The sequence below is a fragment of the Oryza sativa genome, chromosome 3 (genome assembly GCF_034140825.1).
Source record: "Oryza sativa Japonica Group chromosome 3, ASM3414082v1".
Lineage (NCBI taxonomy): Eukaryota > Viridiplantae > Streptophyta > Magnoliopsida > Poales > Poaceae > Oryza > Oryza sativa.
Genome location: NC_089037.1, coordinates 2,518,518 through 2,537,411, shown reverse-complemented (window position 1 = coordinate 2,537,411; position 18,894 = coordinate 2,518,518). Strand labels below are relative to the sequence as shown.

At 44.6% G+C, this 18,894-nt stretch overlaps 2 protein-coding genes across 2 annotated transcripts; one reads left to right on the top strand and one right to left on the bottom strand.

Moving 5' to 3' along the window:
* Window positions 1-2,617: 2,617 nt before the first annotated feature.
* Window positions 2,618-14,942, top strand: LOC4331602 (uncharacterized). Its single transcript, XM_066308277.1, has 16 exons — window positions 2,618-3,409; window positions 4,051-4,248; window positions 4,428-4,511; window positions 5,287-5,346; window positions 5,613-5,657; window positions 5,755-5,954; window positions 6,090-6,593; window positions 6,778-6,871; window positions 7,232-7,321; window positions 8,332-8,394; window positions 8,490-8,564; window positions 9,325-9,375; window positions 10,110-10,244; window positions 10,432-10,539; window positions 10,623-10,688; window positions 13,058-14,942. The coding sequence occupies exons 1-16, from the start codon at window positions 2,702-2,704 to the stop codon at window positions 14,750-14,752; spliced, it is 4,176 nt and encodes a 1,391-aa protein (XP_066164374.1). The 5' UTR covers window positions 2,618-2,701; the 3' UTR covers window positions 14,753-14,942.
* Window positions 14,943-15,115: 173 nt separating this feature from the next.
* LOC107280458 (beta-glucuronosyltransferase GlcAT14A-like) lies at window positions 15,116-18,470 on the bottom strand. The gene is made up of 4 exons (XM_015776122.3): window positions 17,778-18,470; window positions 16,503-16,578; window positions 16,303-16,418; window positions 15,116-15,707 (listed from the first exon to the last, which is right to left on the bottom strand). The coding sequence occupies exons 1-4, from the start codon at window positions 18,337-18,339 to the stop codon at window positions 15,193-15,195; spliced, it is 1,269 nt and encodes a 422-aa protein (XP_015631608.1). The 5' UTR covers window positions 18,340-18,470; the 3' UTR covers window positions 15,116-15,192.
* Between the last annotated feature and the right edge of the window lie 424 nt (window positions 18,471-18,894).

The window sequence follows — 18,894 nt, the reverse complement described above, 5'->3', positions numbered from 1 at the left end:
GACCACTTAAAATTACTATTTGTTTTACTCAACACCACCCCCTCATCCTCTCCAAGTCCGATAGGCCATCAGAGACACGACGACGCCATTGCTCTCCCTCTTTCTGTCTCTGTTATCTCCCGCCATGTCCCTTCCAAGCATTTCCATCAGTTGTGCGGCCCGGGCCACGAGTGGTTGAGATCACAAGAGGAGGCGGTTACCATGGGAACCTGATCTAGAAGGGAGCAAGCACAGGGCGGTGGTGGTCGTCCTCAACTCCGGTGGGCGACAGAACATGGCTACACTGAAACATTCGAAACTGACACAGACTTATAACTACGACTATCTGAATCATCAATTTTTGTTGCCTCCATCCATAACGTAAGCATCAAACTTGTTGCTTTCTGAATCGATTTTGCCTAGCCATGCGAATCGGCTATACAGTTGCCACGGACCTCTCAATGCAAGGCACTAGGAGTCTAGGACCCATTGGCTCTAATCCCCTTGCGCTCAGTGCTTACCTCATTCTCCTCCCTGGGTGAAATAGCCATGGTAGCAACTCAAGCATTACCCCACTACCCCTTGGTCCAAACTACTATGTTTTGGCAAGGTTAGATGGTGCTAAGTAAAAAGTTTGATAGGCCCATAGTACATTGTGCAACTAGGGTAATAAAATGGGGTCCAATGTGAAATTTAGTTAAAAAACAAGTAATTTTTTATGCAGTGATAGTGAACCAAATATGTTGTTAAATATCACCGGGTTGATGCAGAATTGGAGTGACACAGTTAAATAGATAAGTGGAGTGAAATAGAAACCTATTAGAAAGTAAAGAAACAAGATAGAACCATTGTGTTGCGGTGTTTCCCGGATCGATTTACCTTGCAGAAACAATGTGACTTGTGATTGTTTCAATCACGTAGGGGATCACAAGTTGCACTAGATGCATTGGTTAACGTTTGTCGTGGCAATCGACTAACAACTTTTGCTGTGCAACTGACTGATATATATTTTTTGGTTTCACCTTATTAGTTCCCACTTCCTCCGTTCACAATGTAAATCATTCTAACATTTTTCATATTCATATTGATGTTAATGAATCTAGATAGATATATATGTCTAGATTTATTAACATCAATATGAATGTGGGAAATGATAGAATGACTTACATTGTGAAACGGAGGGAGTACCAAGTACCAACATATGGATGATGTTTTCAGAATCGTATACTGTAATTATCATGTGGTAGTTAGTACCTACTACTGAGTTTAGAACAAAAGAAATGCATGTGGCTGCTCATCTTACGCTTTGTTACCGTCAATTCATCCATTTGGGACCACTGAAAAATTACACAAGCAAGATGCGAGCGGCACACTGGTTTCAGGTTCAGTTACATCATCACACAAACATAGCTATTGTCCAGTTGCTCATGGCGAGATGCCGAGATAGTCCACAACAAACAAACTAACAGATTCTTCAGGCATATGCCACCGGCCGCTTGCTTTGCTAATCTTTCTAGTTTTTACCTGCGCTGAAACCTGTTGCTTTGTCAATACAGTTTTACTTTTTAACTGAAACTCTTCAAGTTTCTGAAAGCCTTGATGAGACAAATCAGGCGTGGCCCTTTACTTCCTCTTGCCGTTTGCTGTACTCCGAGAGAGCGTTGAAACGCCGGCCTCATGGGCATACTCCCTCCGTCCCATAAGAAACCAATATAATATTAGATGTGAGGATTATAAATCTGGATATATCTTTATTTAAATTTATTATAATAAAATATATCATATTCAGTAATAGATTTATTTTTTACGAGATGAAGGAAGTACGTGTTGCTGCTGCCTGCAAATCTGCCACGCGTGCGGGGGCTGGACCATGAACTGCTTCGAGGCCGTGGACCATATGGCGATTGGGCGGCCGACGCGAAGAAAAGAAGAGAAGAGAAGTTTGCCTGCCACTGGCCGGCGGCGGCTCGAACCTTCTTCCGTCTCCCACCCGTGAGGCCGTGACGTTGACCGGCGATCGCGCCTACACACCAACCAACCGGGGGCCAACTGAAAATACGCGTATCGTATTGGTCGCTTTGGTTTGGTGTAGACGTTATACTCCACGTGATGCGCCCTGTATTTGCACTTTCGCCCTCAATTAATTTCCAATATACTGAGCCTTTCGCCCTTGCTGCGCGCCTGCGCATGCATCAAGTCAAGCACGTATTTGTAATAAACAGGAAATGGAAAGGACTGGAATGTTAGTCCATGTTTTTGCGAAAAAGCCCATAGAAAGCGATTATTTACTTATGACCGACGAATTCACACTTCCCATCCCCGGGAAAAGGCCAAGCAAACGCACACGCGGAACTGAAAAGCGCCGGGCCCGCATGTCAGTGGGATATACTCCTACCTACGAGAACATTACTGCCAGGTGGGTCCCATGTGCCTGCCCCGCTGACCACGTGCTGACGTGCCGCCGTTTGGCAGTAGCCTTTCCGTCGGGCTCCAATTTTTTATTTTCAGTTTTTTCTCTATCGAGATATCGACTTTTATTTTTTATTATTTAATTTTTGTTCTGTATTTATCATTTATTATTATTATTCTCTCTACGATCTCGTCCTCTTCTCTTCCCCTTCCGTTGGGTTTGATTCTTGGCAATTTGGCATTAATATTTCATCCACAACACAAGGCGAAGCCTACGAATTCCAATTCCCACTTGCTCCGGTCTCGTGCGTGCATGGAACTCTCCGGCGAGACCGCCTCGCCGGCGCCGGAGCCGGAGCCGCCGGGGCAGCCGGAGGTGTCGCCGCGGGGGGCGGGGATGTTTGAGGATGCAGTGGAGGGGTCGTCGACTGCCACGGAGTCGCCGGTGGCAGTGGCGCGGCCAGACGGCGAGGCCACCACCGAGTCCTCTTCGCCATCAGCGTCGAGGACGCTGGCCGGCGACGAGCCGGCGGCCGCGGGCGCAGGGGAAGTGGAGGCCTACGGCGGGGATGAGTCGCCGTCGGTTTCTGAACCGCGAGAGGAGTCGGGAAGTGTGGATACGGGAAGCGCCGCGTCGCCGTCGGTTTTGCGATCGGAGCAGCGTGCGAGGGGGGCGGAGGAGCAGGAGAATTCCATGGCCGCGCAGTTGGGGGAAGGATCGCCAGCGAGGGAGGAGACGAAGTCGAGGATCTCTTCGGCGCCGTCGTCGCCGGTTCTATCGGGCACGTCGACCTCGTCGTCGTCGCCGCTGTCACAGATCAAGCATCAGGCGCGGCACGTGCGCACCGGCAGCTTCCAGCGTTTCCGGCAGCAGATGCAGCGGGCGTGGAAATGGGGGCCAATTGGAAGTGGAGGCGGCGGCGAGAGGAGCCCCAGGGAGCAGCTGCTGCGTACGACAGTGAACTTTGAAGCTATGGCGCATCAGAAGCGGCAGTGGTATCAAATCCAATCCAAGTCACGGGTATAAAACTCTCCTGTTTCACTCAATCCTGCTTATGATATTCTTGCATTTTATTTGCAACTTTTGCTTAGGAGTGACTGAAAACCTATTTGAATTGATAACTGAGAACAAAAGTGCTAAATCAATCAAATAGCTTTAGTCTTCGAGGTCAAGTAGAAATGGGCAGGTCCACGCAATCAGATAGTAGAAAACAGCAGCAGACAATGAGCTCTAATGCTTCCACCTATCTTACTATGTGTTGTATGCATTTCAACAACGGAATCATTGCTCAACAGCTATATTGTTAAAGAAAACGATCAAATTGCTAATACCGCAATGGTGCAATATGAATTTTCATACTTGTAGCGAAGTAGTTGATGCATTCTGATGTTCTCATGAATCATAACCCGGTGAACCTGGTATTATTTGAGAGTGTGATCCCCAGAGCAAATTCACACACCATAGTACCTCTAATATTTTGATCTACAAGTATCAAACATGTCTCAAGTACAAAAGTACTTCCCTTAGAACCACAGAGATCTGCCTTTTGTATTGCAGTGCGCTAGTGCCCATGTTAGTTTCTGTTGCATTATTTTGGTTTGTATTCAATGTGAACTTCCCCTTGTTACTACGCTGGTTATTTACTCTTCTTTTTTCTGCAGGACAATAAGCAGTATAAGGAACCAACAACACTCTTTGAACATTTTTTCGTAGTCGGACTTCATTCTTATGCAAATGTTGGAGTCATTGAGGATGCATTTGCAAAGAAGAAAGCTTGGGAATCTAATGTAGAACACTCGGAGATTGTAGATCTTAGAAAAATTCAATATCATGGACCTATACCAACCATGGAACCACAGGTGTGCTTCTTTGAAAAAAAAAACATGGAATTCTTCTGCTTGTGCACATAACTCTAGTTTCATGAACTCTGAAAACGTCTATCTTGTTTATATGGCACATCCCAAGATTCTATCCTGATTTAGACTGTTGGACTTGGTCTCTAGACCTAAAAGATGATCAAAGAGCAATTTACTTGCAGATTCTTTTCAAGTATCCACCTGGAAAGAAAGCGGAAATTAGGGAAATTGATTTGCCGTCATTCTGTTTTCCCGAGGGTGTAAAGGTCAGCTAACTTAGTTTTTTTTTTCTCGCTGAATTTGTACTGTACATATTGGATTTATAATGAATTGCCCTTTGGTTTTCTTAGTTGAGTAGAACTGTCTCTAATGTGACAGAAATTTTACTTCTGGCATATGTTGTTTTCTAAGTAATTCAAATTTGAGTGAAGATATCTATCATTCATCTGGGTGTTTGAACATGGAGTCATGATTCATCTCTTCTATATTTTTGGATTTTTGTCCATCGGTTGATTTTTTTTCCTGAAACATATCAATTGGTTTTGATATCTTGTGTCTGCAAAAATTATTTAGTAGTACTATGGTTGCATGTTGATTATCTAGCTTTGTTTCATTAAAAGGAGGTCTGAGAGGAAGATTCAGTTAAGGGTAAAATGAATTTTGTTTGTTGTACTTCTTTGCCGGAACCTGAGGAATGCATAATGATACTTGTTAGTGTTAGTGGTACACACTTCTTTTTGGCATAATAATGCTGTTCTATTTTCTAACAATTGTGATAAGCAAATGATTATCTGAAATTGTTTACTTGCTGATACTTTTTATAGTCCTAGGACTTGATTCTTTTCATTTGACTCGGACTAAAAAAATTAGTTAAATTGTTTCGATAATTTTCTGTGGAGTATTGGAATACTAAGTAGTGTTAGGTATTGTTAGTGTTAACCAACAAAAAAAATGGTCTTTTCATTTTTCCTTCTATTCTTATTGGGATATGTATTTTCTGCTGTAAATATATATATTGATTTTTTAATTTCAAATTTCCAGGCCCGCTTAATAGAGAGGACTCCATCAATGAGTGATCTGAATGAAGTGGTATTTGGGCAGGTGAGACTAGTTGTAGCAGGATATGGGAAATCTCCTGGTATTTGCAGTCGACTGTTTTGCTAGTCTGTAGAAAGATATAGTAAATGGTTGTTCAAAATTCGTTTTAAAATTCAGTCTAAATTTTGGTGGTCAATGGATAATCAGGGGGCAGTTGTCATGTCTCCACTATAAATATGAATACTCTTGTGGAGATTGCATTACTATCTAACTTGACTCTAATGTGCTTTCTTTCAAAGTACTATCTAACTATAACAAATTTTATACAGGAACATCTGTGTCGAGATGACCTGTCTTTTATTTTCTCCATGAAGGTTAGTTTGTTTATTCTTTTCTAATATTCCTGGATGTTAGCATTCAGATAATCATCTATTTACCCTTCTTATTGTTGATTGTTGTTCACGACACCAGGTATCAGATAATGCACCACTATATGGTGTTTGTCTGCATGTCCAGGAAATAGTTCAGAGAGCACCGGGTATACTAGGCATGGTTTCACCACTAAACCCTACTTCCTACAAGCCAAGTCGTTTCTTGGTTTCTGCACCACGATGTTACTGTTTACTCACAAAAGTGCCCTTTTTTGAGCTGCATTATGAGATGCTAAACAGGTTGGCTATCTTTACTAAGTTTCAAGATTGCTTTGATTTATCTGGCCTAAGAACAATGTTATGTATAAAATGGCTAGTCTGTGCTCCCTCAATTCTCTGCTAACCAATAGTGTATGGTGTTGTTTGTATGAACAGCATAATTGCTCAGGAGAGGCTTGACAGGATAACACAGTTTGCTAGTGAAATTGCTCTGGCAGAACCAATCCCCCGCTCTATGAAAGAGCAAAGTCAAGTAAATGGGGAGGATTTTGAATCCGCAAATGAGCTTTCTTACAATGATTGGACAGAATATGCTGTACCTGTCAACAGTATATCAGGTCTCATCTCTTCATCAGGACTTCCATCAGAGGGAGAGATTCCTTCATATTTGTTCAGGAGTTGGGAGCCTAATTCTCCTGAAAGTATGTCGGCTAGTGAGACTTCAGATTCTAGTTACATAAGAGAACTCGAGAAGGAAGGCAGGCATAGTTTCCAACAATATGAGGATTGTATATCAGAGAACTTGGGATCCCGTTGTGATAGCTTTGGAAGAACAAGTTATACTTATGAGAATGGACATACTTCCCCAGATCTTCTCTCCACACATTCGCCTATCTCCAGAAGAATCATGCGTGCACAGAGCATGGAGTCTTTACACAGGTAACCCTGATAATTAGAAGAAAAAACATAGATTCTGCAGTTGTCGAGTGCAAATTATGGTCATCACTCACCAGATCTGCTGGATGTCTGAAATCATGTGGTCTTTCCTGTAAAACTACTATATTATGTCTAGTTTTTTCATGCTATTTACCTTACTCATTAATTATGCCGTGGTTTCTGACAGTTCTGTGAAAGGTGTTGGGTCAGATGAAGAAGAAGAACTAAATATGAAGCAAGAAATAGTTGTTGATGATGAAAAAGTTATGGGATGGGCTAAGGTTTGTCTGACACGTTCAAGCTTGACAAAAGGCATCTGTTGGCCCTTGTTCTAATAATAGACTTCTTTTTTTAAAAAAAAAAATAAAATAGGTACACAACAATGAACCTCTGCAGATTGTTTGTGGCTACCATGCTCTTGCTCTGCCACCTCGTGGAGGTGAACTTGTTTTCCACCCCCTTGAACATCTGCAACCTGTTAAATACTCCCGGCCTGGATTGTCTTTATTGGGGTTAGGAGACACAATTTCAGACAATGGTTTGACTTCAGTAGAAAAAACTGAGGTGAATGTGTGGTCTTTAGAGATTTGTTTTGAAGCACAATGCCCCCAGCTTCCCTAACCATGAAATTTTATTATTAGGTCAATGCCCGTTTGGCGGCTGCAGAAGAAGCTATCGCATTATCGATATGGACTACAGCTACAATTTGTCGTGCTTTGTCTCTCGAAAGTGTATGTTGTACTTTCTGCTCTAAGTTTTTACCTATGTGGCTCCATTTTTTTGTGCTGTATTCCCCCATTTTTAAACTAGCCATCTTGTAACAGGGTAAGCTTGTAGTAGTAAGTATAATAATGAAGTTGTATCTCTGTTATTTTTTCCCCTTTTCTGCTGCCTTCATTAACCTGCGAGTGGTTGGGTGGGAAAATACACTAAATAGGCCTTATCAAGCTTTCCGCTAGGCTTCATAGATCTCCTTGGCTACAAAGAGATCCCAGAAAAAAAGAAGGTGCTCCCCTAAGCATTTCTCATAGCTCAAAAGAAGTCGAGCCAATCGTAGACTGGTGAGCGGGGAATGAGAGCTCCATACTGTCTTTCCTCTTGTTTTTAGGTTGTTTGTTTAATTTGAGTAGTACGTATCTTATGTAGATTTTGGTTTGGTGGTGTAGCAAATATAGAGTGTATTTGAGTATATATATATAGAAAGTCTGTCTATCTAGGACGCATAGTTAGATCGTTATTCCAATGCATGGTAATTCCTATGGGCTATTTTTTGCCGGGTCGGCCGAAAGATTCGGTCGACCAATTTCATTAAGAAAGAAAGGTAATGAAACAATACAGATAGCTTACAATGACAGTAAACTGTCGAATTGGATGTTGGCTAGGCCCTCATCCTGTGAGCTGAACGAAAAAAGTTACAGGCCCGGAGGCGAACTCTAATCAGTGATTCTCGTTATTACATGGTTGAATAACCCCCGCTGTCTTCCACACTAGGGTTTCTTCCTTGACATCATCCACAAGCTAACAAGCATTCCTATGGGCTATTATTTTCTTCTTAAAGAAAGGGCGAAGCCTAAGTAGAAATAGCACAATTCACTCTATAAGGGCAAAGCACATTAAATTACATCGGCAAAATAGTCCTCCGTTGCTATTATTAAACTCAATATAGCAGTCTGTTTGTCTGTCCCTACGTAAGCTTCTATGCTCAGTTTGCATAAAAATAACTAATTGTTTTTCACTGCAGGTGCTAGAGTTATTTGCTGCTGCTCTGTTGGAGAAGCAGATTGTGGTAATATGCTCAAATCTGGTATGCTTGTTAGCTTGAGCTTTGTAACTATGTGCCCTGGTTTCCTCTTATGCTTCCTGCTGATTCCAGCACCTCCCTTAAATGCTTAACTGCAGGGTGTACTGTCAGCTATTGTTTTGTCAGTTATGCCGATGATAAGACCATTCCAGTGGCAGAGTTTATTGCTTCCTGTAAGTTCTATCATACTCTTTCCTGTAAGTTTCAGGTTTCTGTTCAATTATGTACTTTTTAATATCATATCGGTAATTTCAGTTTTGTTTGAGTGGCCCCATGGGGGCCTGGGCTTTGATCTGACTGATTCTACCTTTTTTTGGTGGCTCAGTTTTGCTCCTTTTTTTTCTCATGTTTATCATACCTTATCATTATGATGTAATCATGCAGGATCCGTCTTCTTTGTAACTGAATAACTTTCTATAAATTAGTGAAAATATCATATTGCCTTTGATGCTAAAATATACGTGGCTATTGTCCTTCTGTTTTAGATTTCAACTTTTGATTTTGGAGAATATGAATTGGTAGTTGAAGTAGACAACTAGTATCAAGAGGGTATGGCCTTTGTAGAGTTTGTGTTTTAATAAAACTTGGGCTTTTCAAACCCAGTTTAAATGCACTCGCATGGACTCATTGTGCTCCTAAATGCTGTGTGCAACTTAGTAATAACTAAATAAATTGTGAAAGATGCAACTTTTAATGTAGTGTATAAATAGTCTGTACATAAGAGCGGTATTTTAACTGTTGGACTGTCTTTTCTCTATTTGCATTTGTCATCCGACCGTAGGCATTTGCTTTCTCTGAAACAGATGTATTGATGTCTAGATTCTATACATGCTTTGAACATTGGACTAATACCCTAAAAGAGTGATAGATTTGTAGCTCATTCATATATCTCATGTTCCTATTCTGCTCTGAAGTCAAACAACTGCTTTTCAGGTTCTACCAAGAAAATTGGTGGATTTTCTTGATGCTCCCGTCCCTTTCATTGTAAGTTCTGAATGTTCTTTTAAGCACACTTATTGGTCATGCTCTTTCAAGGAGTCATCACTGACCGCAATTGCCAATTTGTGCATGTTACCGATCTTCACCATGTTCTGATTGTTTGTGCATATTAGCTGATGGACGTGTTCTCTCCTACAGGCTGGTGTCCAACATAAACCCCCTGATATTAAGATGAAAGCATCAAGTATTGTCAGAATCAATGTAGATAAAGATCAGGTAAGTGCATCATATTTTTCCTGTAATTTAAAATATCTTGGGAATAAATGCTTTTTTTTTGTCAAAAGTGAATAATTTATTCTTGCTCTATGCCTAGCTAACATGTCAGCATGTCAGTTGGAGTAATTTAAGTGAACAATATCAATAGGAGTAAGTTGGAATTGATTTTACCCATTGGTGTCTTGGTGACATTTCACTACACCCAATCAGGAATCACAAGTTCCATATGCATGCTCTGCCAAACGGGAATTGCTAGTTCCGTATACATTCTGATTTTCAAAGAACAAAAATGTTTTGTGCGAGTCTATGAGACCAGGGCTTCAAGGTTTATACTTCCAGGGTACATAGTACGTCTACTGTTGCATGATGGAACTCCTGGGCTGATCATGTTGATTTTGTGATATTTTACTGGTGCAAGCAAAGCATACGTGCTGCTGTTATGACTTTTTGCAGGAAAAGATTCATAGCCACTAACTGTTAGCAACTATACTGAAAATGCGCAGGTGAAGGCATGCTCATTACCTCAACTTCCACGATTCAAAGAACTTGTTTCTGATCTCAGTCCAATTCATGCTAGACTTTCATGTGAGAATGCCCTGGCTAAGAGACATCCAATTTACAAATGCAATGAAGTTCAGGTAGTAATATTATTTATAAAATTTGGAATAGGGATCAATCCTGTTTGGTGCCTGTTCCCTTGGATTTTTCCCTTTGCAGATCTTGATCATGTAAAACTTGTTGATCCTTCATGTTAGATTTTATTGAAGGATAAAGATGGCTCGAAATATTTCCCATGTATTACAACTAGTTTGGATTTCATTACAGGCTGAGGCAGCTTGGCAGTTCTTGAACGTCATGAGATCCTATCTGGAGTCGCTTTGTTCTGACCTGCCATCTCATACCATCACCAATGTACAGTCAAATAATGACAGGGTTAGCAATATGAACACTGGTTTGCACTTTAATTATTGAAAACAGCATAAATCCAGTCAATGATATTTCTTCTATCTTATCAGGTTTCGTTGCTTCTAAAAGACAGTTTTATCGATTCATTCCCCTCAAAGGACCGACCATTTGTAAAGGTATTTGTAGTTGAGTTACGTTTTTACGAAATTAATAGAAATTTATAAGTTGTTCATGAACCCTTGGATGGCAAACCTGTAGTATACTTCTAGAGGCATGCCAGTCTTTCTCCACATCGTAGGTCCTGTTGATGAGATAGAGCTTTCAAAAGATGTTAATATTGTCTGCACTTTTAACTCTTTTCTGTTCCTTGTCCTAGATCACTGCTAAAAGAAAACCTAGGTCACTGACCTTTTTTAAAAAAAATAAAAGAAACCAGAAGGGTGGAGGGACATAACAAGAGTATTAGTATATGAACAGGTCTCAGTATAGAAATTTCTCAATGAAACGAATTTTGTAAGGATGCCAGAGCTGTATTGTCTGTGTTTTTCATCTAATCATCTTCCCTTCTTTTCTGTTATTCATGCAAATTCTCGACTCTAATGAAACGAAACTTGTGTTTGCAGCTTTTTGTGGAGACGCAGATGTTCTCTGTTCTATCAGATTCTCGACTTTCCACATTTGAGAATGAACTAACATAAAACGGTTTGCTCTAGTCAGAGATCAAAGTAATCAACTTCCCCGGTTTGTGGCGAAAATTTCCCTGTCATTAGAACGATCGGGCAATGGGAAGAAAAGGCAGTCCGGACCGAGAATTGAGGGTTAGACTGCGCAAGCCCCAGAAGTTTCCGTTCAATGCTGGAGCTTAAAAGACGGATGAATCGGATAGTCTGGACATGAAAAATGTGTGATGCAACCCAGTCTTTTAAATGGGATGCACCTGTCCTTTGGGTTTGGGAAGGTATACATGGGATGGAAAAGAAATGTTTCAATGCTGCATTACAGTTATATATATTTTTGGTTCCTAGTATTCTCTTCGTTATACAAATCAGCGTATATAGTGAAAAGAATCCTGTAAATAAGATAGCTTATTCATTGCAGTGCGCATATACCCGGAGTTCGGGTTAGGTCCCTAGTTCGGGACTTCGGGTGCACAAGAACGTCATCACAGTTATTAGTTGATTATAATGTATTCATCTTTCGTAGCTTTTTCGAAGGGTATTTGTAAATATTTCAAACCATGAACCATCATAAGTTATTACTCCCTCCATTTCATAATGTAAGATTCGGAATCTTACATTGTGAAACAATGTAAAACGGAGGAAACGGAAGAAGTAATAACCTTGACTGAATGACAAGGCAAGGACGCATGGTGAATAACATCGTCTCAATTTGCAAAGCAGTATAACTTATAAGGCTATGCAACAGACATTAACCAACCACACCTCACAACACAAGCACGCAACAGAGGCGTGATCACGTGACAAAATTGCACCTCGTTGGAGCAGAGATCAGCAAGCTTGGTGATCACCAAGGATGAGTACTCTTATCTGATCACAACCGCGGCGTGACTCGAGTATGAAGTTTATGAGCTGCAAGATATCACGCATCACCAGAGAGGACAGCCTGGTGATCATTAGACCATGATTGAGCTACATGCTATATTGACGCTAGCTGTTCACGTCCAAACCTCAGGGCGGCAGCTACTCTTCCCCTACATTGCCTAATTTGCCTTGCACAGCAACATCTTCTCCTAACAAGAAAAAAAGAAGACACGCAGACTCCCATCTCTGAAGCCCCAAAAACAGAGTCTTCCATGCACACAAGAAACAAACAAATTCGCAACGTGCGTTTCGTTGCAGATTCCCATTTGCTGGGATTAATATCCAGTAGTGTGCACACACACACACACCCGTACATCGTACAAAATCCGTAGTACTTTGCTTGGCTGCATCTGCATTCCAAGCCTATAAATACCGTGCGCGCGATCGCCAATCCAGAGCACACGCAGCAAGCAAAAGTCAGTGATCAGTGAGTGACCTCTTGCTAAAACGCACACGAATTCGCAGAGATGGATCGCCGCGCTAGCATGTCTAGCCGGAGCGTGCTCGTCCAAATCCCGGACCAGCTGCCGACGCTGTTCGAGCCGCAGAAGGCCATAATGACGCCGAACATCCGCGCGGGCGTCGACGACGACGACGACGGCGACGCGGCGCCGCCGGAGCGGCGTCTCACGGTGCTGGCCCTGCAGCTCGCCGTCCTCGAGAAGGCGGCGAGCAGGCTCGGCACGCTGGGGTTCATCTGGGCGACGGTGGTGCTGCTCGGCGGCTTCGCCATCACGCTCGGGCGCACCGACTTCTGGTGCATCACCGTGCTGCTGGTGGTGGAGGGCGCCCGCATCCTGGGCCGCAGCCACGAGCTGGAGTGGCAGCACGAGGCGACGTGGCGGTCGCCGGTGTCGTCGGCGGCCGGCCTCGTGTTCTACTGGATGCAGCTGCTGTCCGCGTCCGCGTGCGTCGCGCTCTCGCTCGTCCGCCTCGTCCACCAGCGCTACGGCGGCAGCGCCGACGCGCGGACCAACCGGAGCTCGGCGCTCGACATCTTCTACGGCCTCGCGCTCGCCGAGGCGCTGCTGTTCCTCGTCGAGAAGGCGCTGTGGCAGTGGCGGGTGGGGCACCGCCGCCTGATCGAGCGCGTCGCCAAGGAGTGCCACCTCGCCGGCGCGTGCGGCGCGGTGGCCGTCCGCCGCTTCTTCTACGATTCCTACTCCCGCTGCCTCAACGGCAGCATCTTCGACGGCCTGCACATGGACCTCGTGTCCTACGCCGACGACCTGCTCACCGCCGGCTCCTACGACGAGCAGCGGCTCGGCGCCTCCGTCCTCGTCGCGCTCGCCGAGTCCGACCGCTTCGCCGACGCCACGCTGCGCAGGATCGGCACGTCGGCGCCGGTCACCGAGCGGCTCATCGAGATGCTCAGCTGGAAGAACTCGTCGGAGAAGGGCGTCCGCCGGTCGGCCGCGGTGGTCGTCTCCATGCTCACCGAGGGGAAGCTCAATGCTCTCCGCGTCACCGGCATCCCCGGCGCCATCGAGTCCGTCGCGTCGCTGCTCTACGCCGACCTCGACGAGCTCAACCTCCTCGGCCTCTCCATCCTCAACAAGCTGGCGCACGACCACGACATCTGCGACAAGATCGGCAAGACGAAGGGACTCCTCGACAAGATCATCTCCTACTCGAGCATCGCCAGTGCACCTGCGACGGCCGCGCCCACCGACACGAACCTCATGGCGGTGAAGCAGTCGCTCCGCGTGGTGAAGAGGCTGGCTAGCACGACGGGCACCACCGGCAAGCTCCTCCGGAGGGAGCTCTCCGGCATCGTGTTCACGGTGAGCAACGTCAGGGATGTGCTGCAGCAGCGCGACGGGAAGGCCTGGAGCGAGCTGCACCAGCTGGCGATCGAGACCCTGACGAGCCTCACCATGGACGAGGAGGCGAGGGAGATGATCGGCAGGACGGGTGGCGTGGTGAGCGAGCTGGTGGCGATGTTCTTGCCGGCGACGGAGGCGGTCGGAGACCGGCCGGCCGACGCGGTCCGTGTGGAGGCCGGCGAGGCGCTGGCGATGCTGGCCCTCGACAGCCGGAGGAACTGCGGCGCCATCATGACGGCTTGCGGCGGCGGAGTTGAACGGCTCGTCGAGGCGATGAGCGACCCCGTCGTCATCGTCGGCGCCGCGAGGATCCTCCGCAACCTGTGCACCTACGCCGGCGACGAGTGGCGGCTTCCGCTGAGAGGAGTCGCCGCCGGCGCCACCAAGGTGCTGAGGACAATCATGGCCGAGAAGGGCAAGGTGCTCAACATCTTCCTGGGCCTCGCGGCGCAGATGCTCCGGTTCATGGAGCCGGAGGAGCTCCGCGCGAGCCTCGCCGCGGCGAGGGTGACGGACGCGGCGCTGGCGAAGACGATGGTGCAGGTCCTGAGGGAGTACAGCCGGCCGTCCATGGTGGTGCCGCGGATCCGCCGGTACACCATCGAGCTCGCCGTCGCCATGATGCGGTCGGACAAGCGATACGTGGCGCTGTTCGTTGAGCTGGGAATGGAAGACCAGCTGCGGCGCGTCGCGGGCACCACGTCGGAGCTCGAGTGCTTCAACGTCTTCTCCGGCAGCGTCGGCCTCAGCCGCCGCGGGGTCAGCGTCTGCGCGGACGTCGAGGCGGCTCTGGAGTTGATGAGGCAGGCCTGAAGGTCAACTGAAACTACTTAATTATGTGCACGTGCCTGATCTATCCTATATCCCGTGTCTATGTTCGTTGTTAATTTGTGATTCCTTCATTTATCTCCAAAATTTGTGTATGAGTTCATTCTTAGTTGCCTGAAACTAAGTGAATTATAAATAGTGTAAGGTACAAATAATATTACTACCTTGTTGATTATACATGGACTCCTAATCCTAATTTTTTTTAACTGAAAGCCACTAGCTCAGATAGGTAAGAGGTAGTGGAAAACGTGATTATACTTGGGAAATTTGGGCAAAATGGATTATTGTGAATCTGTGCTTGCTATAGGTACCAAGAACAAACTGACAGGACTGCTAAGCCACACAGGATAGACAAAGAAGCACCACAGTACGAGTTAAATATAGATGATCAAATTGGTAGTTTCCAGAGATACAATCATGTTCCATTAATCCCATATACATTGCTGCGAATAGAAGTTACGGTAAGTCAATCTTTGTGCAAGAAGCTTGGCAAGTTTCATAGCTGCAGGCCCAGGTCTAAGAACATCCGGGTTACCTGAAACAGAACATGGACTAGCATCCCCAACACCTATGCACCATCCCCCTGGGGCTGGTTCTTCAGGTTGCCGGTGTAAAATCTCCTCATCAATGTGGTTAAGAACAGGATCGTCCATGGAAAATCTTGTTCCAAATGCTACGCCGCTTTGAGTCATATTCTCTACATCATCCAGGGTCAGTAGAAGGGGCTCTTTTTTCGAAGATGAGTCCCATTTTGAATAGTGTAGGTCATGGTTAACAACAGTCCTGTTAAACTCAGGGGAGTTGCAAAGAACTGTCTGGAAATACTTCCTGTGTGGCAAGGGCATGTTAGTATAGTACATTAGCATGGTTCTTGGTAGATTATCCGTACCGATGATACAGTATTCGATAAATTTCCGAGAAAGGATAACAGATGAAGAACCTGCATTGGAACAATAGGTACAATTAAATACTTCTTCAGTGTCTTCCAATCAATTAAATAGTTAGGTAAAAAAGACATTAACATAAGGTGTAATCAAGATGTATAGTGAATTCAATGCCATTCTATATAAAAATGGATTCATTTCAAAACAATACATATTTTTTCCAGCCTATTTCATGAGCAAGACATTAGAATTCTGCAAAGCTCTTGTTCAGGCAGGGCAGGCAGAGTTAAATGTCATCGGAGTTGTACCGAAAGAAGTGCCTATGTTTTACAAATCATCAGATAACAAATGGGATGCCAAGTATAATGAGCCCAATAAAATGTCAACCAAAGTAAGAGAATTGAATAGTATAAGTACACTATTTATATGGATAGCCATATGTTATCTAATAATTTCAAACCATCTGTCAATAACTAAAAGGGAAACTAGTCCATTAAACCGACATATGATAAAGACGTTTCACAATTTTCCATCAACTGGGTATTGCATCATCATTAGCACTATAAGACAAATTATTCTATGTCCCCTATCATTATATAATGATTTATGGGATGATCTTCTAATAAATACTGAAGCGCATTAACCCCTTACCTGTAAATAGTTTATAAGCATTTGGCAGTTCACGTTTTTGAGTGGCATAAAATATATCAGTCCTGGATGAGAGATATAGACCAGGATCAACAACAATCGGTCTTATCTGTCTTGACCTGAACAAACATACAAAGTCAAGAACTTGAATTCCCAAGTTTGAATTAAAACTAAAGAAATTCAGAATGATCGTATGTCCTTACTCCCTCCAACCGATATAACTGGTATGCTGGATGAAGTTGAGATCCTTTGGTATATATGATAAAACATGTAGTAGATCTGCCAACAATTCAAAGTTAGGTCGGATAAAGAGTGCTGTGCCCCATAGAAGAGCACCTTGTTTCACAAAATGTCCATAGTTTCCAGAGAAATAAAATGGTATAAGCACAACATAGAGGTATTTGTGTCCGTTCTGTTCTACCATTACATAACCAAGCAATTTCTGTAGGGCACAAGTTTATCTAAGTCTCTTTAGGAACAGTGCAGAAAGTGAACTTCGAATTCAATAAGCAAGTACAATGAACATGAAACACACTGAGGAAACTCTAACAGCCTAAACAGGAGGCAAAGATTAGTAAAGTTTTTTTATTATTATTCTCAAGTTCCATAAGAAATAGTTATCCATGCTGTTATAATGCAAAGGATTCACTAATTTAGATCACATCGTCATGATTTTCTGTTGAAGCCAGATTAGATCAGCATGCCAAGCTTGTACTCTTTCGTCCAAAATATTTTTAGAACCAAGGCCATATGGTTTGTATGGCGGGAAAGCAAAAATCAGTAGCAAGTTCAAAGGCTTGTCATGCTGCCAAAATAATACCATTCCATTTCAGACCTCAAAGGAGTTGGCTTCAGTGTAGAAAACCAAGTTCCACATGCTTCTGGCATCAAACAGATGTGGTCACAGTTTGTTTTTTGGATGAATATGTGTGAGAAATATCTACTGATCGATTAATCAAGAATTTATTCCATGGAATGCCACAAAATCAAATATATTACTTTTCCTAATGTGATAACAGGATTTTAATTCCTTCAATGAAACAACTTTTTAACCATTCTAATGCATTGAAGATGGTCTTCAGAGATACTTACTCCGTTTCATATTATAAAACTTTCTAGCATTGCCCACATTCATATATATGTTAATGAATCTAGACATATATGTGTGCCTAGATTCATTAACATCTATATGAATGTGAGCAATGTTAGAAAGTCTTATAACCTGAAACGGAGGGAGTAGTATTTATTGTCTAGTAGTAGTCTGATTGGTCATTCTTTTACCTATCGATTCACAGAAACCTGTCTACAAAAAAATACCCCATTCATTAAACAATAACAATCTATAGTGAAAAGTTAGCAAGATTATCACTTTTATATTTTACCGAAAAGTTTAGATCTAGCTCGAACACCTCAACGACGACAGATACTTATCATATACACAAAGGTAAGGTACCCAAATAGGTGGAGAGAGGAATCACCATCAGGAGTGACGAGCGGGTAGTCACCAGCGTCGAGGTGCACGAACCAGTCCCAGTCCTGGCCTACCCGCAGCAGCAAGGAGGCGCCGTGCAGCGTGGCGGCGAGCGTGGACGCGCCACGTGGGTTGGCGAACCCGGGGTCGCCGACGACGTGGACATTGGCGCGGCCAGGGCCAGCCCGCGCCTGGCGGGCGAGCCGCGCCCGGTCCCCCGCGGACGCGGCGCCGTCGAGGAGGAGGAGGTAGAGGTTGCGGGGGTGGTAGGTGGCGAGGAGCAGCCGGAGGAGGCGGTCGGCGTCGCCCGCCGAGCCGGTGAGGAGGAATGCGAGCGACGGCGGCGCCGGCCCGGCGGAGGACGCGTCGACGGGGAGCGGGACGTGGTGCGGCGGAGACGGTGGCGGCGGCGGCGACGACGACGACGAAGGGGAGGAGAGGAGGTGGAGGAGAAGGAGCAGCAGGAGACAGGAGAGGAGGAGGCAGGGGAGCGGGCGGGTGTCCTTGGGGAAGACGGCGAGCGGCAAGGCGGCGGTCGCGGCCGGCCCGGCGGGCACGGAGGGTTGCATGGGCGATGGATTTCTTCTTTTTTGGCGGTGGTGCAAGCGGCGGGCGGCGGGCGGCGGGCGGAGTGGGAGGAGTGGATCGGGGAGGGAGGGAGGGAGAACCGTGGAAAGAGGAAAGGTTTTTCTTCCGTGTTTGGTGCACCGGGCGTGTCTGATGAGACCGACCGACGGTTTCCTTGGATGGGTCAGGGTCGGTCTGGTCAGGGTGACTTTGAGTTCACTTCATTGGAAAAAGAAAAGTTGAGTTTATTTGTTTTCGTGTAATTCATATTTGTGTTTTTAGTATATTGCGCTTTCTTTGTTTACTAGTTTATTATGGATACTCAATATTTGATGTATTTAGTTAGCAAATTTAAATGGGTATGTCATCATCTTTCGTCTTGGTACTACGGATTGTTCTAAACTTTTTAGCTATGCTTGTGTTGATCATATTGCTTTTTTTATGACTATTACTTTGTTGAGAAAAACTTTTTTCATCAAATTAATTATTTACCTTCAAAGAGAGCTGATTATTGACATGTTCATAAACATTACTTCTTTGATTTTTTGTTAACGAAA

Coding starts and splice junctions, on each gene's coding strand:
- LOC4331602 (XM_066308277.1), top strand. CDS start 2,702: ATGGAACTCTCCGGCGAGACCGCCTCGCCGGCGCCGGAGCCGGAGCCG. Junction 6,594..6,777: donor AGCATGGAGTCTTTACACAG/GTAACCCTGATA, acceptor GGTTTCTGACAG/TTCTGTGAAAGGTGTTGGGT. Junction 10,245..10,431: donor ACAAATGCAATGAAGTTCAG/GTAGTAATATTA, acceptor ATTTCATTACAG/GCTGAGGCAGCTTGGCAGTT.
- LOC107280458 (XM_015776122.3), bottom strand. CDS start 18,339: ATGCAACCCTCCGTGCCCGCCGGGCCGGCCGCGACCGCCGCCTTGCCG. Junction 16,579..17,777: donor CCCGCTCGTCACTCCTGATG/GTGATTCCTCTC, acceptor AATTGTTGGCAG/ATCTACTACATGTTTTATCA. Junction 15,708..16,302: donor TGCTTATAAACTATTTACAG/GTAAGGGGTTAA, acceptor GTTCCAATGCAG/GTTCTTCATCTGTTATCCTT.